The 27,800-nt window shown below is 59.2% G+C and overlaps 4 protein-coding genes across 4 annotated transcripts in view; 1 reads left to right on the top strand and 3 right to left on the bottom strand.

Annotated features, from left to right (window-relative positions):
- The window catches only part of LOC116965303, a 7,194-nt gene extending 693 nt beyond the window's left edge, over window positions 1–6,501 (bottom strand). Inside the window, exons 1-11 of the mRNA XM_042798889.1 lie at window positions 6,133–6,501; window positions 5,172–5,267; window positions 4,442–5,025; window positions 3,238–3,511; window positions 2,972–3,084; window positions 2,815–2,873; window positions 2,514–2,671; window positions 2,166–2,328; window positions 1,881–2,072; window positions 684–890; window positions 62–215 (exon numbers count right to left, since the gene is read on the bottom strand). Of these exons, the coding sequence (XP_042654823.1) occupies window positions 62–215; window positions 684–890; window positions 1,881–2,072; window positions 2,166–2,328; window positions 2,514–2,671; window positions 2,815–2,873; window positions 2,972–3,084; window positions 3,238–3,511; window positions 4,442–5,025; window positions 5,172–5,267; window positions 6,133–6,187 (2,055 nt within the window). The 5' untranslated portion in view covers window positions 6,188–6,501. The remainder of the gene's footprint in view (window positions 1–61; window positions 216–683; window positions 891–1,880; window positions 2,073–2,165; window positions 2,329–2,513; window positions 2,672–2,814; window positions 2,874–2,971; window positions 3,085–3,237; window positions 3,512–4,441; window positions 5,026–5,171; window positions 5,268–6,132) is intronic.
- A 912-nt stretch (window positions 6,502–7,413) lies between these two features.
- Window positions 7,414–9,618, bottom strand: NDUFAB1 (NADH:ubiquinone oxidoreductase subunit AB1). The gene is made up of 4 exons (XM_042798653.1): window positions 9,280–9,618; window positions 9,076–9,163; window positions 7,974–8,081; window positions 7,414–7,591 (listed from the first exon to the last, which is right to left on the bottom strand). The coding sequence occupies exons 1-3, from the start codon at window positions 9,577–9,579 to the stop codon at window positions 7,990–7,992; spliced, it is 480 nt and encodes a 159-aa protein (XP_042654587.1). The 5' UTR covers window positions 9,580–9,618; the 3' UTR covers window positions 7,414–7,591; window positions 7,974–7,989.
- Window positions 9,619–11,226: 1,608 nt separating this feature from the next.
- On the bottom strand, window positions 11,227–21,526 carry PALB2 (partner and localizer of BRCA2). The gene is made up of 13 exons (XM_042798888.1): window positions 21,464–21,526; window positions 21,329–21,388; window positions 21,155–21,236; window positions 18,846–20,771; window positions 17,321–18,120; window positions 16,611–16,694; window positions 15,282–15,443; window positions 14,724–14,809; window positions 14,282–14,443; window positions 14,003–14,119; window positions 13,555–13,642; window positions 12,378–12,526; window positions 11,227–11,563 (listed from the first exon to the last, which is right to left on the bottom strand). The coding sequence occupies exons 1-13, from the start codon at window positions 21,524–21,526 to the stop codon at window positions 11,332–11,334; spliced, it is 4,011 nt and encodes a 1,336-aa protein (XP_042654822.1). The 3' UTR covers window positions 11,227–11,331.
- A 64-nt stretch (window positions 21,527–21,590) lies between these two features.
- On the top strand, window positions 21,591–27,505 carry LOC122153980 (dynactin subunit 5). The gene is made up of 7 exons (XM_042798663.1): window positions 21,591–21,676; window positions 21,930–21,998; window positions 22,260–22,378; window positions 22,835–22,946; window positions 23,576–23,678; window positions 24,164–24,255; window positions 27,131–27,505. Exons 1-7 carry the CDS (start codon window positions 21,629–21,631, stop codon window positions 27,149–27,151), a joined length of 564 nt encoding a protein of 187 aa, XP_042654597.1. The 5' UTR covers window positions 21,591–21,628; the 3' UTR covers window positions 27,152–27,505.
- Window positions 27,506–27,800: the final 295 nt, after the last annotated feature.

Genomic DNA, 27,800 nt, shown 5'->3' with positions numbered 1-27,800 from the left:
GCAGCGCTCCCCGGGGTAGGAGCCAAATGCCAAAGGGCCTTCCCGGGCCCGCTCTGCTCACCGGGCGCTGCCTGGAGAGCTGGTGGAGGAGGGGGAAGGGCCCCCACTGCCCGGGCTCCAGCGGCCAGCTCGACACCGAGATATCGCTGGCTTTTCCCGAGTCCACCATGGGGTCGTTCATGGTGCTGGAGCTGGTGTCCCAGGCGTAATGGGAACTGGGAAGAAACCGGCGGTTAAAAGAAAGGGGAGGAGGGGGGACGCTCCGCAAACGCCCCGTGGGAGTTGGGCGGTGTGCTCGGGGCGGGGGGGCCCCGGCTCTGGAGCCCTTTGCTCGGGAAACTGCCAGGGCCCTTCTTCCATTTCTGCCCCGGGCAGGTGATGAAAGGCTCGTAGCGCACAAACCCCAGTGCGGGTATGAACCCTCCTCCTCTTACACCTGTCCCCCTCACACAAAGCTCCTTAGCGGGGGGGGGGATAAAATAAAAAATCCTTATTTCTCCCTGCGCGCCAACGGCTGCCGCAGAGTCGGAGCTGCCGGGCACCGCTGCCAAGCAGAGGGGGGCCAGCGCCGGGCCAAAGCAGCGGGGCCAGGGCAGGCTGCTGTGCCCCCCAAAGCCCTGGCCCCCGCCGGGGGAGCACAGGGAAGAGCAGCCCCCCCACACACCCCCCCCCCCCCCCGGTACCTGGGCCGGGCGGGCGGGCGCTGCTTGGCGCTGGCGCTGGCGGCCGCGTCCCCCCGGCAGCCGCAGCAGCCGCTGTCCAGGATCCGCAGGTGCAGCAGCTCCTCCGAGTTGCTGAAGGCCGGGTTGTCCAGCGAGCTGGCCGAGGGCAACCAGGAGCGGGACCAGTACCGGGCCGAGAGGTCGTCCAGGCGGCAGAACCGGCGGTAGCTGCGGGGGGGGGGGGCTGCGGCAGCGCCCGGGGGTGCACGCACGTGCACAGGCGTGCACACGCATGTACATGCACACACACGCACATGCACATGCACACGCATGCACATGCACGCACACGCACATGCACGCACACGCATGTACATGCACACGCATGCACACACATGTACATGTACACACACGCACATGCACACACGTGCACATGCATGCACACGCATGCACATGCATGCACATGCACACACACGCACATGCATGCACACACACGCACATGCACACGCACACGCGTGCACACGCACACGAGGTCCCCCACCCTCCCCGGGACTCCACTGCAAGCACAGCTCGCCGGTTTCCACCCAAATTTCACAGCTGAGGGGCAGGGCCCCAGCCCCGCGCCCTGGGTGGGGGCAGAGCCCGTGACACCCGACAACATCTGGCCGCGGCCCCGCAGATGTTGGGGTGGTTTCCTCGGGAACAGTCTCCCCCGCGGCACGTTACGAAAGCCTGGCCGGGGGGGGGGGGGGGGGGCAGCGGGGCCGGGGCAGCGCGGCCCCCCCAGCCCTCCCAGAGGAGCCGTTTGGGGGGGGGGGGGCTGTGCCGGAGCCCTGCTCCCCCCACCGCCCCCCCCCCCAGCCGGGGGGCACGGCCGTGGCTCCGGGGGGGCTGGACCACCCCCTCCTCGTTCCCGCACATGGTTTCCCCCCCGGCCCCGGCACCTCCCGCCCGTCGCTATCAGCCGCCGCAGCGTGTTTTTCTTGGCAGAGCTCAGCCCCAGCTTCCCCCCCGAGCCGCGGCCCCCCCTGACCCCGGATGGGCTGCGTGCCCCCCCCGCGGGCACCCACGTGTGGGGCTGGAGCTGCTGCCCAGCACCCCCTGGGGAGGGGGCTGAAGGGCATCGACCCCACATCCCCTCCTTCTAGCGCCACCACTGACCCCAGCCCCCCCCCACCCCGTCGACACCCCCCCCCCCACCCCACGGCCCCCCCAGCCCACCTGCTGCGGCTCTGCTCGGCCCTGGCCTCCAGCAGCAGCGCCTTGAACCGCCGAATGGCGACGGCGGCGACGACGGCGCCCAGGAGGACGATGCTGAGCAGGACCCCCGCGGCCACCCCCAGCAAGCTCTGCTGCGTCACCCGGTAGTCGCAGCGCAGCCCCACGAACCAGAAATCGCTGCCGACGGGGCACCTGCGCCAAAGGGGGGGGGGGGGGGGGGTCATCAGCCGCCGGGGGGTGGGGAGCAGCAGCCGGCCCCCCAGGGCTGGCGCCGGGGGCACTCACTGGCAGAGGGGCCCGCGGTCCCGGGGGTGGGTGCAGATGCCGTGGTTCTTGCAGTAGTCGCGGTGGCAGAGGGAGGTGCAGGTGGCGTTCCCGTCCGCCCCGGCCACGCAGGTGAAGCCGGCCCGGCAGGCGAAGAGCAGAGCGCAGGGGTCCAGCGGCCGCTCTGCATAGATTGGGGGGGGGGGGCCGAGGTGGGGGGGGGGTGGGTGTCTGGCTGTGCCACCCCCTCCCCGGCCAGCGGGGAGCCGGGGCCAGGCAACGTGCCCAACCCTGCGATCACCCCCGGCCGGGCACCCGGCCCCGGGGGGCCGCAGGAGGGGCCGGGGGTGACCCAGGCCCCGCACTCACCCAGAGCCACGTGTCGCAGGACGGGGGCCGTGCCCACCGCCAGCCCGGGCCGGGCGCTGCCGGAGCCCAGCGCCGCGTCGAGGAGCGCGCCCAGCCCTGGCGCGGGCACCCGCTCGGCCGCGAACAGCGCGTCGTACTGCAGCACCACGCTGCCCTCCCTGCGGGGGACACCCCGCCAACAGTCCGACCTCCCACACCCCCCCCCCCCCAAAATTCCAGCCCTGCGCCCCGGCTCCGCAGCGTGTGGAACCCACCCCGCCCCGGGGAGCAGCGCACGCTGCGGGGCCGCGCAGGCACCTACCTGATCCCCGTCACCTCCAGCCTCAGGAACCCCGGCACCGACATGAAGAGGGGCACAACCTGTGCAGGGAGGAAGCTGAGGGTGATGCAGGGTGGCCCCCCAGGTGCGGCCCCCCCGCCCCAGTCCCCCCCTCCAGCCAGCCCCGTCCCACGCTCACTGTCCGGTTGAAGCTGTGCAGCAGCCCCCGGCGCTCGTGGGAGCCGGGGTCTTGCAGAGCAGGGACGAACCCCATGTCCAGCACCAGCTCGCAGGGGATGCGGAGGAGGGATGCTAAGGGAGGAGAAACAGGGATCAGCATGACAGGGACCCGCACTGCCTGCCCTGGGGGCCACCACCACTGACCCCCCCCCATGCTGATGGCTCATGGGGCCTCTCCTCCCCCCACTGTGCCCTGGCCGGGGGTCCCAACCCCACCAGACCCACCTCTCAGGAGGGGTGGCTGATCCTCCACGATGAACACCCGGGGGGCCCTGCCTGCCGCAGCAGGGGCCGGTGTCACTTGGGGGGTGTCAGCATCCGGCCACCCTCCGGGGCTGCTCGGCGGCTGGACCAGTTCTGCGTCCCCCGAAGCTGGGGGGGACCCGGGGCCCCCACGATGGCCCAGGGTCCCGGGGAGATCGGTGGGCTGCTGGGGAGGCGCTGGTGCCATGGTGGGCAGATGAGTTGGGGGCCCCCACGTCAGCCCTGCTGCAGCCCCCTGAAACACCCCAGCACCGGGCTCTGGTGGGACCGTCCCCCTGGCACCGAGCGGTGCCGTGCTGGCGGTGACAGCAGTGCCGGTGACCCCGAGAGCAGCCGCCGGCCCCAGGGAAGATGAAGCCTGGGATGGATCCAGGTGCTGGGGGGGCCCAGGGGCTGAGGGGGGGGCCGGGCTGCCCAGCTGCCAGCTCGGCGGGGTGGTCGCTGCCCAGGGCCTGGCATCACCCACCCCCACCGGGGTCCCCCCCAGGATTTGGGGGCTCTCAGCAGGACCGTCCCCCACGCCAGTGTGGGGCCGCTGGTGCCGCGGGGACGGCCCTGTCAAGGGGGTGCCCAGAGTGGGGCTGAGCCCCGGGACACCCCAGCTGGTCCCCGGGGAGGGCCGTGGGGTCGGTGACGTGGGCGCTGCAGAGGTTGGGGCAGGCTGTGGGGCTGTGGGGGCATGGGGGGGCCCTGGGCTGGCGTGTGCCCCCCCGCTCTGTGCCACAGCGGTGCTGCCCGGGGCCGCCGAGGTGGGGGGCTGCCAGGTCTGGTCCAGGGGGACGTGGCTGTGCTCGGGGGCACCCTCTGGGTCGGGTGGCCCCAACAGCCCTGGGGTCGGGCCCAGGGCTCCCCCCGGGCTGGGGGATGTCACCCCTGGGGTGCCGGCTGTGGCAGTGGGGACAGGTAAACCCAAGCCCTTGCCTGCAGCAGGCAGTGAGGTTGGGCCTGTCGCCGTGGCTGGCTGGGCTGTGCTGGCTGGGGGGTCCCCACGGCCACCAGTCCCCAGGGAGGGCGAGGAGGGGCGAGGGGCAGAGCGGGGACCCTGCCAGGCAATGTCCGTCCTGTGCCCCGGGTGGGAATCAGAGCCTCGTCCTTCCCCCGGCAGCCCCAGCCGGGTCCCCTGCTCTGTCCCCGCGGGGCTTGGCAGCCCTGGCAGCCCCCCCACAAAGGGCGACGTCCCCATCGTCCCCGGCACAGGGCTGTCCTTGGCCAGCGAGACGCTCAGGTGAGTCCCCTTGCTGCTGTCACCCCGTGAGACAGTGGCCCCTGGGCCCTCCCCAGCCCACGGCTCTGGGGGTGAGGGGCTGTGTGAGCCCCCCTGCCTCAGCGCAAGGCCTGTCCCGGTGGGGCTCCATCCCGGTGGGGTGCTGGGGGTCCCCCCCTGCCCTCCAGCAGAGCCGGGCACCGTTGCAGAGGACGGCGAATGCGATGGGGTCCCCTGCGGGGTCGTGGCACCTCCCGCCGTCACATTTCCTGCGGGGTCAGTCCCGGGGGGAGACCCGAGGGCTGGGGGAGGGGACGGCCCCTCGCTGCCAGCAGCGAGCAGCAGCCCCAGGTGCTGGGTGGCTGTTCCACCCCACGCCGTGGGCCCCGTCCCCTCCCCGCCTGCCTGGGGGCTCCCCGGGGGGCTGGGGGGCTCAGCGGTCCCGTTGGGGGTCCCAGGGAAGGGCGGCAGCTCAGCCCCTGTCCGCGGCTGCCCCACGGCCTCCGGCGTCGGCGCGGGCCCCGTGCCAGCTCCTCGCTCCGGACCTGCGGGCGGAGGCAGAAGACGCTGCGCAGGGCTGCCCCACGGCCGGCACCCCGGGCCCCAGCGCGGCGCCCACGCACGTGGCCGGCACGCGGTGCCACGGCGAAGGGCGACGAGTGGGACGGGACGGTCGTGGCCCCGGCGGTACCTGTGCGGCAGCGCTCGCCCGGGCGGGCGCAGGGGATGGCGGAGCCGGTCCCGGTGCCGAGACCGGGGCAGAGCCGGGCGCAGCACTCCACGATCACTGGGGAGAGAGGGGAGAGCTCTGTGCACTGGTGACAGGCACCAGCACCGTGTCCCCCCCCGCCCCCAGGAGCTGCCTCCCCCCGCTGCCGAGGAGATGCTCAGGGACGCCCCAAAACCCGGCGGAAACCGCCGGAACCGAACCCCGTGCCACGCACCGGCACGTGCTGGGAACGGGCGGTTTGCCCTGAACCGAACCACCGACCCGAGAGCCGCCACGGGCCAACACCAGGTCCCCGGGCAGAGCACCAGGCCAGTGCCGGACCAGTGCCGGACCAGTGCCAGCCACCACCAGGCCAGTGCCAGCCACCAGCAGGCCAGTGCCGGACCAGTGCCGGACCAGTGCCAGCCACCACCAGGCCAGTGCCAGCCACCAGCAGGCCAGTGCCGGACCAGTGCCGGATCAGTGCCAGCCACCACCAGGCCAGTGCCAGCCATCGCCCCGGCCAGGGCTCTGGGTCCCCGGGGAGGGGGGGTGGGGGGTGCGGGAGGGTCACCAGGCATTCGGGCGGGTGGTCGCTCGCCGTGGTGGGGCCGGAGCTGGGGTCACCACGACCCCCGCCGGCCCCGCTCCCCGCCAGCACCCCACTCCTCCTCCCGCAGCCGCGTCCCCCCGTGTCCGCCCCCCCCCGCGGCTGAACCCCCCCCCCCCCTCCCGGGCGGGTCCCGGTGACACCCGCCCCCCGCCCTCCTCCCCCCCCCCCCCCCCCCCCCGCCGCAACCGGGCAGCCCGGACCCGCCCGAGCCCGCTGCCGGTACCGGCCCCGCCACCGCCGCGGAGCCCCGAGCCCGCGGGGCTACACCGGCCGCGGCCCCCCCCCCTCCCCCCTCCGCGGGGGGAGGCAGCGGCGGGTCCCGGCGCTCACCTGCGGCGGCCAGGAGCCGCGGGAGCCGCGGGAACGGGAACCGGAGCCGCTCCATGGCGCTGGCGGCAATGCCGAGGCGGCAGGAAGCCCCCGCCCGTCCCCTCTGCGGCGGGGCGGAGGCACCGGGGAGCCGCAGCCCCCGGCCCGGGCCCGCCCCACCGGCAGCTTGTGCGGGAGCCCCGGGGCGGGGTGGTGGGGGGCAGAGCCAGGGCTGGGGGGGACCGGCGCCGAGCCCAATTCGGTGCGGTGCCTGCGGGGACGGGAGCCCGGCTGGGCGCCGGCGGGTCCCGCTTCCACCCGCCCCGGTTCCAGCAAAGCCGTAAGGCCGGGCCAGGGCTCTGCCCCCACGGCCCCCGCCCGCTCCGGGCTGCTCTGGCTGCGGCTCCTTCACCGGGTCATCCCCCGGGCCCCCCCACCCAAGTGAAACCACCCGCGCACCGGCACTCCCGGGGGCACCGGCACTCCCGGGGGCACCGGCACTCCCGGGGCCGGGCCGGTGCCTCGGAACCGCCCCAGCCGCGGTGGCCAAAACCACCCAGTCCCGCCCCTGCGCCCCCCGTTCCGCCGCGCAGGCTGCTCACAGAAACCTTTCAGGAGCCGGTGGGGGTGAAGGGGCGATTCGGGGCTCGCGGGGGTCCCGCGGGGGATTTGAAAAGCAGCGAGGAGCAGCCCCGGGGCTGCCCCGAGCCCACCCCCTCGGGCCCCGGCTGTGTCTGTCCTCCCCGGGTCTGTCCCCCATCCTCCGCCACCCCCCGACTGCCCGGGGGGGACACGTTATCGAGCCCCACTTCCTTAGCTCACAGCCCAGCAGCGCCTCCGACATACAAAAGCGGTTCTTGGCTCGGAGGAAACGCTGTGCAGCGTCCAGAAATAACTCGTGTCTGTCCTGGGAGAGATCTAAAGCGAGGCTCCCGTGCCGCGAGCAGCGAGCTTTACAGAAGCACGGATGCGATTTTGCTTTTTGGCAGCCCAGAGATCGTTCCCCCCGTTATCTTCCAGGGGGCAAGCGGAAACCTGGCACGCAGGACGCGTTCTCACCAGCGCTGCCGAGGCGAACGGAGGAGGGTGGTTTGTGGGACAGAGCTGCCCGGGCAGCGGGCGCAGAGCCTGGGGCCGGAGCCGCCGGCGCTTCCACACCCCGGGGGCCAGGAACCCCAACACCCCCCCGGCCAGGCCGGGGGGAGCCCCCCGCCCCGCAGCCCCCGGTTCCTCAGCCCTGACCGGTCCTTCGCCCCCCAAACACTGACCCGCCCAGAAAGGGACAAGCCCTCCACACAACAATGGTCTTGTATATTTATTCCTTTTTTTTTTTTTTCTTCTTTTTGAAGGACAACACATTCAGACAGCTTTAAATACAACGTCCAAGGACAACTTTCCGATGAAAGCAGCAACAGTACAGCGTGTGCGCTTATACTCATACCCACTGACACCAGCCCAGGCCGAGCGGTAGGGACTTCTCCTGTTAAAAAATCCACATATTTAACATTTCATCAACGGACGACTACCATTTTGAGGCCCTGAAGCAGCGGGTCAGGCAGAGACAAGACGAGCTCAGGTGGCTGAAGCCTACACAGGGAAGTGGAGCCAGCGGCTCGCTTCCCCAGCAGCCCCCGAGCCCCCCCGAGCCCGTCGCTCCAATCACCCCCTCCTGCCCGTTCCCTCTCCTGCTGCAGCTCCCGTGGCTGAGGGCTGTGCAGGGTGGGATGGAGGAGCCCTGCAGCCTCCCCACAGCACCCACCCCCCCACACACAGCACCCACTCCCCACAGCCTGCCCGGCCCCACGCCCTTAGCTCCCCCCAGCACCCGGGACACTCGCGGGAGCACACTCCCACTTACTCACCTCTGAAGAGCTGGTTTTATTCATAAACATCCTTCTTATCTGCGATGTAATCTACAATCTCTTGCGGACACATTAGCTTTTCTGCATCTCCGTCGGGAATTTCAAATCCTGGAAGAAAGCGCGCCCATTCAGCCCGATCCCAGGGCACGGGGAGGGAGGGGGAGGGAAGCGGTGAGGGCTGGCTGGGGCGGGGGGTGCCGGGCGTGGGGCGACTCTTCCCTCCCAGCCACGGGTTCCCAGAGTGGGACAGGGAGGAGGAGCCCCCTGTGTGCGAGGGGAGGGGGTGCTCGTGGTGACTCCAGGCGGGCCGGAGCCCCCCAGTTCGGAGGCAGAACTGGGGCTGAGTACCAGCTCGTGCAGCGCCGCAGCCGGGGGGCACAGGGGCTCTCAGCAGCAAAACCGCCCACAAACATGTCCTGGAACATCGACACTTTTCCTCCTGCTCCTCCCGGCCACACACCAACGTGCCAGGCACGGCACACGGTGAGTGGATTAAACACAGAGCGCTGGCAAACACTCTGGACGTGAAGCACCTGCCCAGAGCTCAGGGAATGATCAAAGCCCGGGGGCTTTCACGAGCCACTGTGACGGATTAGGCACGCACGCCAGAATTTATGAGCTTTAAATGGTGGCATGAAGTCCAAAATGAAGTCAAAGGAAACTTGGGATATAAGCCAATAAGGAAAAAACACCCTCTTTTTCCTCGTAGCATCAAGTATTGAGGATTGAAGTAACCCTGTTGAGGAAAAACCTGGACTATCTGTGATTTCAGAAGCAGAAGCCACGGCCAGCTCCAGGTGCAGCCTTTGTGCCAAAGGCACTGTAGCCCATGCCCACGCTGCTGAGCCCCTCCCCAGCGACACGGGGGTGTGGGGTGCCCGACCCCCAGCCCCCCCTGGGACCCTGCCTGCAGGCAGACAGACAGACAGACACCGGCCCCTGGCTCCTCGCTGCGGGCAGCACGGTTTTCTGTAATTACATCGGGGAAAAGGCGACGTTAGAGGGGAGAGCGAGCACTATTTGCTGCAGCTGCGCTTCGGGATTAGCCTGAATCACCCAGAAAAGGCAGCAGCGAGCGCGAGCAGGCGCCACTCCGAGTTACCAAATTCGTCCTCCATAGCCATGATGATTTCTACTTGGTCCAAACTGTCCAGACCCAGGTCCTTCATGAAGTGGGACTCCGCGGTGAGCTGGGGGGGAGAAAGAACGGGGCTCAGCCGGCCGCGGCCGCCTCACCCCGGCGGGAGCCGCAGCCCCGCGCTGAACCGGAGCCCCCAGCCCCCCGGCCCGGCCCGGCCGCACTCGCCTTCTCCGGGTCGATCTTGTCGTACAGCTTGAGGACGTAGAGGACGCGGTCCTTGATGTCGGCCAGGGTGAGGGGCGGCAGGTCGGAAAAGCGGCGGCACGGCGGCCAGGCCGCCCGCGGCACCCGCAAGAGAGCGGGAGGCAGCGGGCAGCGCCGGGCCGCCCGCCCGCCCGCGCCGGGCCCCGGCAGCGCCAGCGGCGGGTGACGAGGCCGCAGGGTGCCGAGCGCGGCGGGCCGCGGGGCGGGCGGCGGGCGGGACAGCGGGCGGCGGACACAGGCCGAGAGGACACGGGCCGCCATGGTGACCTGCTCCCAGCGGGCACCGCGCCGCTCCCGGCAGCCCCCGCGCGGCGGGGCGGGGCGGGGCGGGGGGGCGGCGGGGGCGGCAGCGACCCCTGGCGGCCGGAGGCCGAGAGGAGCCCGCGGAGCGACCGGGCAGAGACCGACCCCGGTACAGAACCGGCACGGGACCGGGCAGAGACCCCAGCAATCCCCGGTACAGAACCGGCACGGGACCGGGCAGAGACCCCAGCAATCCCCGGTACAGAACCGGCACGGGACCGGGCAGAGACCCCAGCAATCCCCGGTACAGAACCGGGCAGAGACCGATCCCGGTACAGAACCGGCACGGGACCGGGCAGAGACCCCAGCAATCCCCGGTACAGAACCGGCACGGGACCGGGCAGAGACCCCAGCAATCCCCGGTACAGAACCGGCACGGGACCGGGCAGAGACCTCAGCAATCCCCGGTACAGAACCGGCACGGGACCGGGCAGAGACCCCAGCAATCCCCGGTACAGAACCGGGCAGAGACCGACCCCGGTACAGAACCGGCACGGGACCGGGCAGAGACCCCAGCAATCCCCGGTACAGAACCGGCACGGGACCGGGCAGAGACCCCAGCAATCCCCGGTACAGAACCGGCACGGGACCGGGCAGAGACCCCAGCAATCCCCGGTACAGAACCAGGCAGAGACCCCAGCAATCCCCGGTACAGAACCGGCACGGGACCGGGCAGAGACCCCAGCAATCCCCGGTACAGAACCGGCACGGGACCGGGCAGAGACCCCAGCAATCCCCGGTACAGAACCGGCACGGGACCGGGCAGAGACCCCAGCAATCCCCGGCACAGAACCGGCACGGGACCGGGCAGAGACCCCAGCAATCCCCGGCACAGAACCGGCACGGGACCGGGCAGAGACCCCAGCAATCCCCGGCACAGAACTGGCACGGGACCGGGCAGAGACCCCAGCAATCCCCGGTACAGAACCGGCACGGGACCGGGCAGAGACCCCAGCAATCCCCGGTACAGAACCAGGCAGAGACCCCAGCAATCCCCGGTACAGAACCGGCACGGGACCGGGCAGAGACCCCAGCAATCCCCGGTACAGAACCGGCACGGGACCGGGCAGAGACCCCAGCAATCCCCGGTACAGAACCGGCACGGGACCGGGCAGAGACCCCAGCAATCCCCGGTACAGAACCGGCACGGGACCGGGCAGAGACCCCAGCAATCCCCGGTACAGAACCGGCACGGGACCGGGCAGAGACCCCAGCAATCCCCGGTACAGAACCAGGCAGAGACCCCAGCAATCCCCGGTACAGAACCGGCACGGGACCGGGCAGAGACCCCAGCAATCCCCGGTACAGAACCAGGCAGAGACCCCAGCAATCCCCGGTACAGAACCGGCACGGGACCGGGCAGAGACCCCAGCAATCCCCGGTACAGAACCGGCACGGGACCGGGCAGAGACCCCAGCAATCCCCGGTACAGAACTGGGCAGAGCCCCTGGAGCCCCAGGCAGCCCCCGGCAGAGACCCCAAGCAGCCCCCGGCAGAGACCCGGGTGGAGCCCCCGGGGAAGGGCCCGGCGCGGCAGCAGGCACAGAGTCGTCCCAAAGCCAACAGGTTTAATGGCAGCACTGGCACCCGGTGCCTGGCCCCAGCGCACACACAGCCCCCCACACCCCCTTACCGGCTGCCCTGCGGCGGCAGCAGAAGCGGCAGGCCCCGCCGGTGCCGGGGACCCTCGCCCCAGCCCCCAGTCCTCTGTCAAGCTGCCCCGGGCTGGGGCTGCCGGTACCGGTAGAGGCAGACAGTCCCGTCCCGCTGCCCGGCCAGCAGGCAGGCGCTGGGGGTGGCCCAGCGGGCCAGCGACCAGCTCCCGGCCGGGCCCGGGGGCAGCAGGGCCGTGCACTGCCCCAGGAGCAGGTCCCACACCGCGATGGCTCCCGACGTCAGCACAGCGGCGGCCGAAGCGTCCTTCACGTCACCCTCCAGGTACCTGAGGTCGTACACAGAAGGGTCACAATGCTGCCGTTCGTTTGCGTAAACACTACTGCATCGTTTGTTAAACTAGATAGATTTTCCTGTACGCGATCAATAAGCAAATTTAAACCAACCGTAGGAAGGCAGGCTACATTACATGTTGTCTCTTTGGGGCACCTGAGAACAGAGGAGGTCAAGACATTCCTCCCCCAGCCTCAGAGCATACTTGAAAGTTGTTCAGTAGGACAAGATCTCAACCCGCTGATATTTGTGCACATCCATCACAGTGCTTCCTATGTAAGTGCATCGCAAGACTGAGTCATGAACAGCTTAGTCTTCAAAATGCAAGACATAGGAAGGAAAAGGTCATCAGACTGCAAGCAGCTGCTCAACATTAACCCAGCGACGTGCTCGGGACGAGCACAGAGGCTCCGGGCGCCTCATCTGCGGACGGCTTCTCAGGGGGCTTTGCCTGACGAGCCCCCTGCAGCATTCCCAGCACGGCTTTGCGGGGGGGAGGCAGCCAGGCGCGCAGGACAGCAATGCCCCCGCTTGCCAGCGGAGCCCCCCGCCGCGCGGCGAGGCCGGGGGCTCGGGGTCAGCGCGCAGACTGGCGCAGGAAGCGGCCAGGAAACGGCCAACTCCCTCCCCCCCAGCCCTGCCCACGCACAGGACAAACGGCAGCGACGGATGCGGCCCCCCCCTTAACCCCAGCGGGATGGCCAGTGGCTCCGTGCCAGCAGCGCCACTCGGCTCCTGGGGTGACTCTCCCCCCCAGACCAGCTCGCAGCAGCCACGCCGCCAGCACGCCGAGTCCCCGAGGTACTTGCCTTCCGGCGTGCCCGGGCGGGAGGGAGGAGGACGTCACGCCCGTGCTCCTGGCTGTTTTGGGGTTGAACGCTATCACGCAGAAGGCGGGGTTTCCACAGGACTCGCTCTCTTTGGCGTGTGGGTGACTTAAGACAACAAACAGAAGGCCCTGATACACAGAGGAAAAATACATCACTAAAAACAACAGCAAGAGGGGAAAAAAAACCAAAGAATTTTCCAAAAGTTAATTGCTACATTCTCTTCATAATCAAAGTCCCACGGACAGTAATGCATTATTTTTACTGAATAACAGAGAAATGGTTTCCTTTCCTTATCGAATTAGATAAAACCCAAAGCAGCTGCTGACTGATAAGGGCTGATGCAACACAGCAAAATGACAGCTCCGTGACACAATGGATTTACGCACTTATCTTTCTGTCTGAAAAAGCTAAACTTGCTGTAGGATGAGGTGACATTTAGAGTAAAATTCCTGGGCCTCACTTTAATCCCTAGGAGCTTATAAACTTAACAAGAATTCCATGCAAACCAGGACAGCTGAAAACAGCAGCTCTCAGAATAGCCACAGGTCAGCATGAAATTCGCTGGGATAGATCTTCTGAGGAAGTCTCCAAAAAGTCTGACTCAAGCCACTGTTATCGGACAAGACATTCCTGCCCCAAAAGGTTAAATGCTCACTGAAACCAATCAAATCCTTGATAAACTAGAAAAATCCATCAGGAATCGCAGCACAGGTGGAAGCAAGTGGGAAAGAATCTTTAGTGTGAATCTTGGTTTTAAACAGTTGCCATCCTCAGGGGTAGATAATAACCACTGCCCATCGGCCTTCCCACCACGGCAGTGTGCCGTCACCACGCTGGTGAGGCGGGAGAGCCTTGCCAAGCACCAGCGCTGGGCAGCAGGACTCCCACTTCCCACACACCAGGTGCTGCTGCTTTGGAACACACTTTTGACGCAGCACCCTCTGGTTTTATTAGTACACTGCAGAAAGCCAAGAATTCGAGGTAGCCAGTGTGGCTTACTTCTCCCGGTTAACCTATCTGCCTTTGAAATACCTTCAGTGTATCTAAATAGAGCTGATATTTCAACCCACTCCAGAAACCCTAGTCCTTTGAGTCCCCACCACAGTTAGTCAGTGCAGTCCATGCATAAACTGTGTGCCATACTTCATGTACGTACAGAGTCGGAATATGCTCGATGGCAGATGGAAGCTGGGTGGGAGTAACCAACATGCATCTTCTTCAGGAGCTGGCCTGTTTTCAAATTCCTGCAGTTGGTGAAAAGACAAATTCTGACTGCATTTCCATTCTCTAGCCATTATTTTCTAATGATAGTTGCACCGCTACGCAAGACGGACACAGTTTTGGCTCCAAACCAAACTAAGGCAAGAGGCCACAGGAAGAGCTGTAATGAACAGGATGCAAAAGCAAGTGGAATTATAACAGCAGAGTTCATTCACTATCTACTTAACTGTACAGAAGTTGAAGTGCCAGACTGTAGGCCCTTTGAGAATTACCATTTCACAGGCAAATCAGCTACCAACCAACACCCCCGTATAACATTTAGCTGTTACAGCCACCATGTACACCCACAAGCTAAATCACTGAGTTGCAAAGGAAACACTGACCAAACAACAATGCTGTTCACTGCAGTCGTGCCAACCAAGGCGTCTCTCATTCCTTCTACTTCAGCAAAAGCTAAAACAGTTTCTTCGGGGGGCATCAAAGTCTGTCCATCTCTGCTCCTGAATAGCAGATGAGCGTGTGAGAAAAGGCAGACAAACTAGTAAGCATGTGTTCCGTACTCAGCACATCTCCAGAGGAGGAACACTTTTCTACATCTCTGATGTCTCCTCAGTTTTCTTCCACCTGCCACCGTAAGGCCACCCCAAAACCAGCAGACTCACCTTCCTGTCTCTGAAAGCGATACTATTTCCACTTGCTGCTCTTGCATGGTCCTGCTGCTGCTGACCAGCCTCCTACCCTTTAGTCCGAGAACAGCTTTTATATTTCCAGTTTTTACTAGTGCTTGCTTGAATGAGTCATTCTCAGAAGAATAAAGCAAGAGCCTAAATTAAGAGAAAAGTACGCCTAATGACAGAAGGAAGCATAACTCAAACATGCCATGGTGTATAAAAATAAGCATTTGTTTGAACAGTCTACCACCTCTAGGGGCGAACAAGTAAGTCCTTATAGTCAATTTTTAGAAATCCCTTCCGTATTTTCCAACTGTTAAAGCAACTGAGAAAGTGACACGTTGGTAAGAGATAATTTCAACCCTTACACAAGAGGAGAGTTAAGCTGCAGCTATTCAGGGTGCAAAGCACTAGTAAGAAATAAATACACCACCTTACTTCTCCAATCTCCAAATCTCCCAGTGCTATACACACAAGATTACAGGTGTCCGGCAGAGGAACGATCTGTATTACAGGAATCTAGGACAGCAAAACAAGAACTCAGTGTCACCCACAATATCCCTTTGACTTTATTCCCATTTTCTAGAGTGTTTCAAGTAAAATGATATGGAGTAGAACTAATTTTCAGATCCATCTGAAGAAGCACGCTTAGATTAACAGCTGAAGTCTCTGCTGACTGTCTACCTAATTAGACAATCCCTGTTGATGTAAGAGACAAAAAGTGGCTCCAGGGAGCGTAAGGGGCTGAAGTGCAGCCACCATTCAGTAGATGAAGCACCAAATTCCGGCAGATAACACGCGATCATACAAGCTACTGGCCTTCTCCATCAGCAGTGCACGTCCTTCTCCTCTCTGGCCTGATGGAATTAAAATTTATGCCACCTAAAGAACTTACCTTGGACCCATGACTGCAAGCTCCTTGTATCTTGGGGACTAATACATGGGACGAGAAAGTTGCCTCAAATTCTAGAAACAAGGATTGTGTTCATACCTCTCCGAGCTGCCAAGTATAGACCTTTCCCCAGCGGTCGGATGCCAGAGGTTTCCACAGGGAGACAGAACTCTCACAGGCTGTCACCACACACAGCTCTCTGCAGCCGGCTGCTTCCCACCACACCGCACTCACATCCACGGCGCAGGAACTTGAAGAATCCTGTCCAAAAGAAAATGGCGCTGGTTTTCTTCCAATAGACGTGGTTATCTCACCTGGAGGTTCAGCCTGAGAAAAATGCTTGACGTTCAGTGTGATGAGAATTTGAGGCTAACATTTAAGCCTTATGATATTTAACTTTGAGTGAAATGCCAGTAAGACACCAAGGAAAACAAACCTGCTGGGTTTCACCCTCGGAGCAGCAAATACATTGGCTCACTTCACCATAATCACTTGTCATTTGAAATGACAGGAACCTGGCAGAGCCCAGAGGTGGGACAGGACCGGGGGTACCACAGCACAGCCACAACAAAGCCCGAGTGCCACCCACCCGCAGTCACTTCCCTTGCTGCACAGGCGGGAGGTGGGACTGGCAGTAGCGCAGACCAAGCTTAAAACTGAACAAAGCAAGGGCCTTCTCCCTTGTAAAAATGTTTTCAGCTTCAGCCATATTATTGTTGGCTGGTTATGCCAACCCCCTCCTGGTTTGCTTCTGGAGCAAAACTTTGCACTTGGGTTTGGAAAACCTAGAGGTGACCCAGCCCCTAGCAAGTTCAATGGACTTTCTCACAGATATTGCTTCCTTGCCTGCCAAGCCTTGTCTACCCGCTACGAGACAGAGGACACGGAGAGGACACGACTGCAGGAAGAAAAGCCTGTGGCTCAGCTGTGCAAACAGTCCTGGGCAAGATTTCCCTTCGTCATGGCATGCGCAATCAAGGCTCCGTTCCAGAAGGGTGGGAACATCAACATGTGTACTTGGCAAAGCTGTGGCCCCTACAAAATCTGTTTGTTACTGGGTGGGTTAGTGCCTGAAATGGTGACAGGAGGCCACGGGAGACACAGGGCAGGCAAGAGGGGTACCAGGGCTGAGATCATTTTACCTGGGGCTGAAGAAAAATGCAGCAGTTCTGTTTGCTGAGATATCTACCTGTGCTTAGACATTCATTATTCAGAAACAAACACTGAAATCTTTTATCAGTCAAAAGGAAATATGCAGCGATCTAACCTTTCAGCATGCTTTAGCACAAGTAAAGACAGAACTGATCAAATTAGACATCAATCTATTTTGTTCAACTAGCCATTCTGCATTTTTCATTTCATTTTTGTTAAACTTGGTGTTAAGGAGCTGTTACTAACTCAGTAAACAATTATCTGATGTTATCCCACCTTTAGCTTTGATACAAGCTGCAAGCTCTCTTCTCTCAGGTCATCAAGCAGTGCTGGAGTCAGCTGTTCCACTGTATCTTTTTTCTGCACAAACAAGTAAAGAATGAGGATAATTCGACTCTGAAATTACATTCAGCATCTGCAAGAATGAGGCAGAAGCGTGAATCCACTCTGCATGAAGTTCTTGGAGAGCTATGGTAGGAGCACCTCTTTTTGTACTTGCATGCCTTTGAGAAAGAAGAGATCCCAGACAGGTTATTTCCTGGTTTCACCCAAGAATTGTCTTTTACCATGACTTTGTATCTCTCAGCCTTCAGAGACAAGTCATTCTCTCAGTACCCATCCCGCATGCGAGTTGTTTAATCTCCTTTACCAAATCCTAGCTGAAAATTTTCCTTAAGGTAAACTAACACTGTGTGGGTACCAGAAACATTTTGTTCATATACCCGTGCCAAACACACATCCTGCAATAAGCACTGAAACCCACATCTCCAGTTCCATCAAGCAGGATTTTAAAGAATTTGCTCTTGAGGTCAAAAGACCTTAGGCAACAGAAGAAAACCAAACATTTGCTAAGTCAGCTAAAAGACGGCATGCAGGGCTAGCGTGCAGAGAGGTCTTTCCCCTGAAGTCAGGTGAGACTCTGGAAAAGGGGATTCACCCACAAAACTGCTGGCTTAGTACCCTTGGCAAAGAGGTCAGATCGCTACCTGTTCAGAAGCTCTGCAGGATGTCTGCTGTTTGCTCTCTGACTGCTGATGCTTCTCCAAGGCGACTGCCTCCCCAGATTTATTATCAGGACCTTTTTCAGCTTCTAAAGGAAATGTTGTACCTTGTTCCTCCTCTTTTCCGGTAGATTCTGCACCACAGTTGTCCAAGTGCAGTGGAAAGGCAGAGTCTCTGCATTCCCCAGTATCCACGACCTGGGCAGATGCTGCTTTGGAGGCATGCAGGCTCGCTTGTGAGGGAGGTACAGAGGGTGTATCGGGGAAGACCTCGCTGTGTACTGATGGTAAAAGAGCTGGGGTTGCACCCACGACAGGGAAAACAGATGAGAAAATCTGAGACTCAGGCTGATTGGGAGCACCAGCTAAGACGGTCCCTATGGGAGTAAATAGCAATTCATGGGTGGAAAGTTCCTTCTTGGAAGCTGGGCCTTCTATGTGAGGTAACTTGGGAAATTCATTTTTGAAAGGTGAAATCAAATTACTGTTGAGACTTCTTTCTTCTGGATTCGTTTGCGCACCCTGTGTGTCCTCTGAAGCCACATCACCTCCAGACACACTAGGAACAAAAACTTCCAAGTCATTCACAGGGGAAGATTCTAATTTCTCAAGTTTTAATAATCCAAACTCCTCATCCGGTAAGTGGAAGTCTCTGATACCCAGTCTGTTGGCCAGCCACTGGAGGCTGCGGAAGGAGAAGAGAGAGCCGCAAGTATCGGGGTCCATAGCAGGGAGGCCAAGAGAAGCAGGACCCTCTGAATAGCTACATCTTCTTTTTCTTTCATCTAGACAAAGAAAAATACAAGAGAACATCACATCATAAAATAACCAGCAACTAGCCTTTTCAGAATCCCTCATCCAAAATGTCACTCTAATCTATTAAAAAAAAAAAAAAGCCATATCCATCTTAACACATGGAAGTGGCACTTTTCTGGAAAAACATTATATTGCATCAAGGCTTCAGCTAAAATATCATTGCCAAAGCCTGCTAGAATTGACCAAGTGCTTAGTCACTTCATTTTGTTTGTTTTTGTCCCAGCACTTTCTCTTCTTATAATATCCACAGACATTCAGGCTGTAATGCTACTTTTTGTGTTTCACACCTGTCAGTACTAAAAAAACCCAATCATTAACATGCAGACTTAGTTGTAGAAACAGATTTACATCCATGTGCTGGAAAATCAGGTCCAGCATGCACAACATTTGCTCCAACAGCAAAGGCAGCTTAAGAAGTTCTCTGCCCTGATCCTCATCCATGCACTGCTGTTCCCTCCCCATCACTGTCCTGAGGCAGAGGTTTCTGGAATTGTTCAAGGAACACAGACATGATGATCTAAATTAAAAAAAAAAAATCCAAACCTCTTATTTAAAAAAAAAATAAGTTAACCCACATCAGATTTTCTTGAATAAAACATATGGCAGGGTGTGAAGAGCAGTGCACGCGCTCACTGGGACGTTTCCCTGCCTTGCTCTCGGGCTGTAGTTTTAGGCAGTGCCTGTACTGAAATACCTTCTGAGACTTGGCTGGCTCTCCGTCTTGTGGAGGAACGCAGGGAGCGGCGTGGAGGGACACTGATCGCCAGGAGCTGCTCGGCCCTGCAGCCTCCTTGCACGTCCTGATTCTTAACACACTCCCCTGGATGTTCATCAGCCTGACACACAGATAAGTTGGCTTCCAGATCTCCTACACGGCCAGCAAAAGTTTCATTCCCTGGGTTCAGAGAATCGCTGTTCTGAAGTGGATTTTGAACCTGTCCTAACAGAGTCTTACAGCATTTGCCAAGCACTTGGCTTCCTCCAGGAGGAGGATCAGCACTCACTGGCTTCACAGTGCCAGTCACTTCTGTCTCTCCAGACCCAAGAGCTGCAGCGGCAGACAGCCTTCTCTCACCTGAGGATGATTTTTCAAGATTAGCCTCACAGTTTTCCTTTTCACTCTGACACTCATTTGACAGCAGACTACCACTTTCCCTCGGTGTTATGACACTCAAACTCTCTACAAGTTCCTGTGATGCTTGATGCACAGGGGGTGTACAGGTAGACTTTCTTCTTCCTTTTGGTTTCCTCTTCAATTGTCTCTGATCTCGCTTTGTGCTAGTGATACTGTTTTGAGAAATCGATCCAAGTGACGTGCTGCTACCACTGGATGCAGGAAGAGATTTCTGAGGACTACTTGAATTTGCTGGGTCATTTTCTGTACCAAGAAAAGGGGACAACATGATCCCTGACTCCAGATCCAGATTTTCAATTCTTTCTTGGGAGGGCCAATCTGAATTTGTCTCTTTCTGCTTGCACTTACTTCGCTGACCTTTCTTGCTTCTGCCCAGCTGGCTGAGAATTACAGCATCAAGGTCCACTTTCCTCTGGCAATTAGACATGCGTCGAGTTGTCCTGACGTAGTATTCAACTGGAAAGAGAAGCCCTTCAACCACCGTGCAAGAGTCCAGTGCGTTTTCAGGAGCTGTCACCTTTTCTGGAGGAGAAAGACTTGACTGAATTTCAAGCTGTTGATTCTCCAACAGTTCTTCAACGTTGCCCAGAGCAACATCTGTAGGAAAGGGATTTAAGCTATTAGCATCATTCTGATTTCCTTCATGGCTCTTGCTCTCATTAGTTAGACTGTTATTTCCATCAGCCAGCAATACTTCATTTTCTGACATTAAATCCAAGAGCCTATGTAATTCTCCCTGATCTTCACACATACTCTCACCATCTGTTTGTTTTATTATACCGGAGGATTCTTTTCCTCCATCAGCACTGGTGTCAAGTAAAACAGAGCCACCATCCTCTGAACACATCCACGCAGGCTCACGGTTGTCAGCTGTGGCCACAGCACTTGGGGACCTGGGCTGCCAGGCATCGCTGCTGTCCCTCCGTGCACAGGGGAGCAGCTCAGGCGCTCCGGGAGGGACACTGCCTTCCAGCATGTCTTGTACAACTCCTAACGCTGCATCGGGAGGAGCGAAACCCTTCTCTTCTCTCTGCACAAGCACTGATGTGGATGCTCTTTCAGCTTTTTCCTCAGTGTTTGAGAGATGGCTTCGCCTGAAGACTGGTGACCGCAGTTCCTCTGTACTGGCAGTTTGATTTTTCATCGTTTCATCACTGTTGATTAGATGCACATCATGCACTGATTCCCTCTTCTCCGATACCAGAGCCTTTGTCCGCCTCCTCAGCTTCATCAAGCCCCTGGAGGTTTGGGGTTTTTCCTCTTCAGGGGCAGGCCTACCACTTCCAGAGCCCAGGTTTTCCTGGCTAGGCTGTATGCTTTCTGCCTGTGAGCTGTCCTGCAGGCTAACCTCATTACTGGAGAATTCAGGAACGTGTTTAAATGTGACAGATGTTTTCTTCTCTGTGTCAAGATCAGAGCAGGTTTTAGTCTGTAACTGAGAGGCTTCATGTTTGTCAGCACTAGGAGATATGCTATCTCTAGAACCTGTGGGAAAATAGGTTGTATGTGTAAAGCACTCCCAGCAAAGCCCCATCCAGGAGAAACATCACACGGCAAAACTAGACTTTGTTAGGAGCAAAAGAGGGGGAATCTTACAGTCAAGATCCGAGCACGCTGCAGCCCTGGTGAGGAGGAAGGGAGGTGTTACAGCAGACCCCAGAATGGCCAGGGGGGTCCGGGAGGGGGGGCAGCGGCTGCGGCAGCAGCTGCAGGGAGGGGACCGCGGAGCCGGGCTGCCCGCAGAGCGGGGCTCCGGCCCCACGCGGGACGGGCCGCGGGGGTGCAGGGGGGGACAGTGCCCGGGCTGGGACCCCCCGGCCGCCCCCGGGCCGAGGGGAGCACCCGGCGGCCCCCCCGCCGCCTCCTACCTGGGGGGCTCCGCGCCCGCCGGCCGCCTTCCGCCGCCGCGCCCCGGCCCCGGCTCCTGGCTCGCTCGGCTCGCCGCGCCCGCTGCGGACACAACACCGGCGCAGGGCTGGGACCGGCCCCCCGGCCCCCCCCCGGCCCCCGCGCCCGGCCGGGCCGGTCCCGGCCCCGCTCACCCGCAGCCGGCTGACGGTCTCGCTGTACTCCCTCCTCAGCAGCGCCAGCTTCTCCCTCAGCTGCAAGACACAACGCACCGGGCTGGCATCGCGCCCGCCGCCCCAGGCCGCGCTCGGTGCCGCCCGGCCCCGCACCTTCTCCTTCTCGGCGCCGCTGAGGGCCCCTCCGCCTTCCGCCTCCCCCGCCGCGCCCGCCATGGCCGCCGCCTCCCTCACGGCCGTCCCCGTGGCAACCGCGGCGGAAGCGCGGGCTGGCGGGAAGTGACGCAGAGGAAGGCGGGCGCGGGCGGGGCGGCCGCCATGGAGCTGGGGGAGATGCTCTACAACAAGTCCGAGTACATCGAGACGGTGCGGGGGGACTGGGGGGAACGGAGGGCGGTCGGGGGGGACCGGGGGGTCCGAGGGGGCGGCTGGGGGGGACCGGGGGACCGGGGGGTCCGAGGGGCGGCCGGGGGGGACTGGGGGGCCCGAGGGGCGGCCGGGGGGGCTCGGGGGGCGGCCGAGGGGGCCCGGCCCGGCCCGGCCCGGCCCGGCCCGGCCCGTGGAGGGTGGCCGGGGGGGCTCCGAGCGGCCGCGGTGACCCGGCCCCTTCTCCCCGCAGGCGTCCGGCAACAAGGTGAGCCGGCAGTCCGTGCTGTGCGGCAGCCAGAACATCGTTCTCAACGGCAAGGTGAGCGGCGAGGGGGGGTGTGTGTGTGTGTTCCCGGTGCGGGGGGCAGCCCCGCTCGCTGGGGACGCAGGCTGGGCCCCCTCGGGCTGCGGGCGGGGTGCCAGCCCCCGGTGCAGTTGCTTTGTTCTCGCTTTTGACTAAAAGAATTGCCCGTGAGGTAACGTAATCATCCTGGAGTGGCCCGGCCTCTGCGTGAGTCTGTGTGACGGCTGGTAACGCGGGTAGAAATTTGAGCTCGTTTATCTCCCTTCTCTTCCCCAGACCATAGTTATGAACGACTGCATCATTCGCGGTGACCTGGCAAACGTGCGGGTCGGACGACACTGCGTGGTGAAGAGCCGCAGCGTCATCAGACCGCCCTTCAAGAAGTTCAGCAAAGGGTAAGAGGTCCCCTTCCTCTAGGGAGGCTGAAGTCTGTATACCTCAAAAAATAGATCGGCTTGGCTGAGCTCTGTATTCAGCGGGCTGTGTTCTCTCTGCAGCAATTTGCAGAACTGTGTCCCTCTAAACTTGCCTTTTCCTCAGACTTTCAGCTTTGCCCTGAGGGTTAGTGTTCCCTTCAGACCGAAACACGAAAAGGCTGGGATATATTAAAATTTCTAAGTGAAGAACATGTTTTACTTTTTCTTTGTTCACAATGTCTTCCTGTTGCTCATTTGGGCCATCCTGTAGAAGGAGATGAGGAAGACCAGTTCCTGTTCTGTCATCCTTAGCATCAGATCTACCTCTGGTAAATCAGCTGGAGGTGGGAGACTCTACAGGGTGATTTTGGGTCTGACGATGTTGTGGATCGGTCCGTCTGTTGTACAACTGAACAAATAATTCTCCTGTCACAGGGTGGCTTTTTTCCCTCTCCACATTGGTGATCATGTCTTCATAGAAGAGGACTGTGTTGTCAACGCAGCCCAGATTGGCTCCTATGTCCACATAGGCAAGAACTGTGTCATTGTGAGTGCCGTTTCTCGGGCTTTTCTTTAAACTCCTGAGTGCTGCTGAGGCTTTGTAACAACAGCAGAGAGGTACCTGCACCAGCTGGCTGCTGGAGCAAGTGTGCTTACTCCGTGCCATTCCTTTCTTCCCCTGTTCCTTTACAGAAAGTGGTGCTCTCAGTTTTGCTTCTCTGAGGATAGCGGGTTCAGCTGACTGCTGTTTGGAAATTCCACCCCTGTGACTAATGGGAGTGTCCGGGGAAGGCAGCTTTTCCCCAGCATGCAAGCGGAATTGTGTTTCTGTGCAAATAACACAAAATAGTCAAAGTTGCTGTTTGCTGAGTTAGAAGAGGCCCTGCTGCATTACTGCATGACTCGGGCTTTAGGCTCCCTTTTGCACATTGACACGTGTTAATGTGCAGCTGCCTGTACATGTGTTAGTTGAGAGCAAGCAGATGTTTTTCCTCAAAAAAGACAAAAAGTTAATTCTGTTGAGAAGAGCATTCAGCTAACGTAAAGATTTATTCCTGTGATCCCTTATACAGAATGTTTTGAGCACTTAAACTTGTTGAAGTTTAAGTAACTTATCAGTAATAAACAAAAGCATATAGTGTTTTAACTATAAACTTCACCTAATCTCTGTTTTAGGGTCGCAGATGCGTTTTGAAAGACTGCTGCAAAATCTTAGACAACACAGTACTACCTCCTGAAACAGTAGTCCCACCTTTCACAGTCTTCTCAGGCTGCCCAGGTATGCTCCCTCTAACTTTCTTGCACAGAAGTGTGGATCACATGGATATTCTTATTTTAGAATGAGATTGCTGTGACAGAGTTGCCTATTAGCATTTAGTGCCTAGAAATAAAGGTATAGGACACTCGGAGAACTGAAAAATAACAGTTTGTACATGAATGTTTAGCTCCTGCCAGTTGACCCAGCTGTGCCAGAGAGCTCACTGTACACATGGCACACTCCTTCGTTGATCTTCCGATGGTGTTTTACGGGGAACAGCAGAAGCTGTTGCGGGACCCAGCTGCAGCAGTCTGTCCGATATCCGTCCTGGGGGTACGGTGGGAACAATCCTACCTTAGTGCTCAACATGAGAGAAGAGCCCTTTTCTTTTCTAGTAGTATTTACTTACAATTCAATCAAAACCACTGCTTTGAATGTTGAATATAAGCTTATTTTTGCTTTCTGCTGCAAGAACCCCGATGGTCATACCCTTGTTCTTCTTCCAGGACTCTTCTCTGGGGAACTCCCGGAATGTACCCAGGAACTCATGATTGATGTCACAAAGAGCTATTACCAGAAGTTCTTGCCACTCACTCAGGTCTAGTAGCCTATTTACCATGTTTCAGAGCAGTAGAGGCACACAGGAGTATTCTGGGGCTGGGGAGAGGGATATTGTTCAGTGAGACCAGGGCACGGCCCTCCGCTGTCTTGAGCACTTCTGCGAGTGTTCCTCAACACTAAGGGTCCGGCCAAGCAGTCCCTCGTGAAAGCTGCTGTGTCATGTTGTTTAAACTTTGTATGTTCATTTGGATGTAATTCATTCCATGTTGTCTGAGTTGTGCCATTAAATGTTCTGGAGCTAGGAAAGCTGAGATACTGTTCCCTTTAGGGCAGCATCTCCTTGTTGCAGCCGGGGAACTGGCAGCACATACTCTGCAGCCTAGGCCCATCTTTCATGTCACTTCTGTTCCTACCCCAAAGCGAGTGGGTTTACGTTTGCTAGAAGCATTCTCCATCCTCAAACAGAAGTGCTGTGTGGCTGATGTGCATGTTGTGGGCAGTTACTTACCAGGGCTCATCAGACCCAGCGCTTTCATTTGGAACAGAGTTGCTGCTCTCTAGGCCTGTGTGTTGAGGTGGATGGTCTCTTCCTTTTCTCCCTGTGGACTGAGACTCTGTCCTATGGGAACAGGATATCGTTCATCATCCTGGGATTGGCTTTAGGAGTTTTGGCTGACATTGAAACCTGTCTTTCTATGCCTTGCCTGACAGGACACTTCTTAGCTCTTAGCTCTTGAAGTAGACGTCGGTCCTGTGCTCTCACCCATCACGCAGGGTTAGCATTCTCATGGCCAATACATGATCTACACTCTGAACATTGCAGACCTTAAAGAGCCAAAGAGCTTTGGAAAGAGGATTGCCATGTCACTCACAGCATTCAGTGCAGCAGAAAGTGGGTAATTACAAAACCGGAGGTGGGTGAGAGAATGCTGCAATTATCCCCTTTTATTACCCAGGATATATATATTTGCAGAAAGCTCTTTGGTGCTTTTCTGCATTATAAAACTTAAGAAGGAGATTCAGACTTCTTGGGAAGACCGGACATTTAATTTTGGACATGCAATAGAGCAGGAATAGTTCTTGCTGGGAGCAGCTCTGTGGAAGTTGGAGACAGCTGACACTTCTGTGTTCCTGACTCAGTACCAGACAGCTGGCTGAACATGAATCTGCCCGCTCTGGTTGTGTCATATTAAAGCTTAGCATTGTCCTTCTCTAGCTTTTAAAACGGGCTCCTGCATGTTGTAGTGTAGCAGCTGAGGGCCACGACGCATATTAGTTATGCAGTAGGTGTATGGCTGTGAGATCAGCAGCCCTGGAGCGTTCAGCGGTTCTGTATAATGCAAAGTACTGATACACCTTCAATAGCAAATAGCCGTGCAAGTACTAAAGTGTGTAGTAACTACTGTTAATCAAATGTAAAACCACTGACTGGTTTGTTTGTATTTTTACTGTACTTCAATTAAAGCCTCTTCAGTTGTTCAAGTGACTCAAGGCTGCGACTCTTCAAACCAAACCTGAGACTAGAGTGAGGTTTCTGCTGTGCCAGGGCACATAAGCCGCAGTCTCTTCTTCTGTGACTGACTGTTACAGTGTCAGTGCATTAAAAAAAGTGAAGTACAGTGTGAAACAGCTGCTTCTTTCTGCCTCGGAGCTGATGACCTTCACCCACAGATGACTCCAGCATTGTTGTTTTATAAAGGCTCTGACACAGAGTATCTTTGCTTCTGTTTTTCATGCTGAAGCGAGAATCCTAAAGCCACCAGGGTGACTAAAATCCTCTCTTCAGCCCTGAGACACAAAGCACACCTGTTTGGTACAGCAGTAGCTCCGGTCGTGTTGCTTCAGGCACTTGGAAATGGCCCACCCTTGGGTCTAGCCATCGCCGATGACTCCTCCTGCGCCTCTGTAAAAAAGCAGGCGCTGGAGCCAGCTTCTCGTGGCAGGGAGCACGGCTGGGAAAGGAAGAGATTCAGTTCTGAAGCTGCAACAACCGGGCTGGTACAGCTGAGTGGTCGATGCAGTGGGTCAGATGGGGCATGTCTGGTCCCGACAGAGGTGGAGTGTTTTACCAGAAGCCCAGGTGCAGTGGGACCGCTGTGCCGCCTAGTCCCGTACAGGCTGGAGGCGCCTGTTCCCCGAGTGCCCCTGAGGTGGGAGTGGAGAGGAGGGCAGCGGGAAGCTGTGCTCCTCCTGCAGCCTCGCGTGGCTTCGGGGATGTCCGTGTGAAGGGCCCGGGCTCGCCACTTTCTCTGCCTCCGTGAAAAAGCATTAAGTGTTCCTTGCGTTTGTACTACAGGCAGCTTCCTAATTATCTTCCAACTTCCAAAAATGTTTAGTTCCTGCTGTCCAGAGTCGGCCCAGCCCTCACAGAAGCCATTTGCAGTGAGGGGCTATAGGTGGCCTCCCTGGCCACAAGACCTGACAGGTTTGGGGACTCTTGCAAGATTTCCTGCAAGCCAGCTTAGGGGTGGCTGATGCTGCCAGTGGCGAGCACGACTTTGCCCTGTTAGCTTGCCGTCAGCTGCCTCTGGAAGCGCGGCGGCCGCGCTGTGTTTGCTCAGGAGGGGGCTGTGTGTGCTGTGTCGCCATGGTGTCGCTTCAAAGTTTCAACACCACGCCGCTGCGTTTCACCGGGATTGCTTGATCAACAGCCGCGGTCGGGCAGCGTGAAGCTGGGCTGCTGGCGTGGGAGAGGGGTGGGGTGGGGCGGCTGCCGGGTTAAGGGGTGCGAGTTTGAGAGTGGGAATGGGATGGCAGCTGGAGGAGTCCGAGTGATGTGTTTCCTCGATCAGTTGAGCAGCACAGCGGTAGCGCACGGAGGGATACGTCACTGCAGTTACATGTTTTTTGGCCTATTCTTCTGAGCCGATCCTTCTGCCCTAATTAAAACCTCTTTTATTGTCTCTGTTAAGGTGGCCTCTGCCAGGGTCTAAAACCAAGTCGCCACTGCGGATCCCAAACACCCAGCACTGTTAACATTCCTTAGATTTGGCCACTTTATCCTCCTGTCCTCTGAAGCGTCCCTCTGACCTGGGCCCACCTCTACACCTCTGCCAGCTCTGGGAAGACGGAGGGTCAGTGGTTGCAGCGTGCTACTACAGCCCCGGGGAATTACGAGTTTCTGATGGCAGCATTCAGTCTAGCACAGTGCAGTAAAACGCGACTTCCGAGGGAGGGCTTTGCTGTGCAGCCAAAGCGGAGCTGCAGGAGCCTGGGGAGGCATGGCTCGCAGGGAGGGACGTCCCTTCCAGGAATCTTGTATGAACAGTGACCGCTGCAAACACCCAGTCGCTGCTGTATTGATTCATTGAGCTGCTCTGCTTTACGGCGGTTTGCTCTAACAAAGTCCGGCAGGCCATGGTGCTTTTGTTGCAGGGTGTTCGCCCTCCTCGACAACACACACCTCCCTGGAAGGGGTCAAGGCCAGGCTGGACGGGGCTGGGAGCACCCTGGGCTGGGGGAAGGGGGCCCTGCCCGGGGCAGGGGGGGGTGCACTGGGGGGGCCTTAACATCCCTTCTACCCCAAACCATTCTGTGGCCGCCGTCGGCTCTTTCCAAAGCGGGCGCTGGGCGGAAGGGCGG

The sequence above is a fragment of the Tyto alba genome, unplaced genomic scaffold (genome assembly GCF_018691265.1).
Source record: "Tyto alba isolate M040663 unplaced genomic scaffold, T.alba_DEE_v4.0 Super-Scaffold_28, whole genome shotgun sequence".
Classification (NCBI taxonomy): Eukaryota; Metazoa; Chordata; class Aves; order Strigiformes; family Tytonidae; genus Tyto; species Tyto alba.
This window is presented reverse-complemented; position numbering and strand designations above follow the sequence as displayed.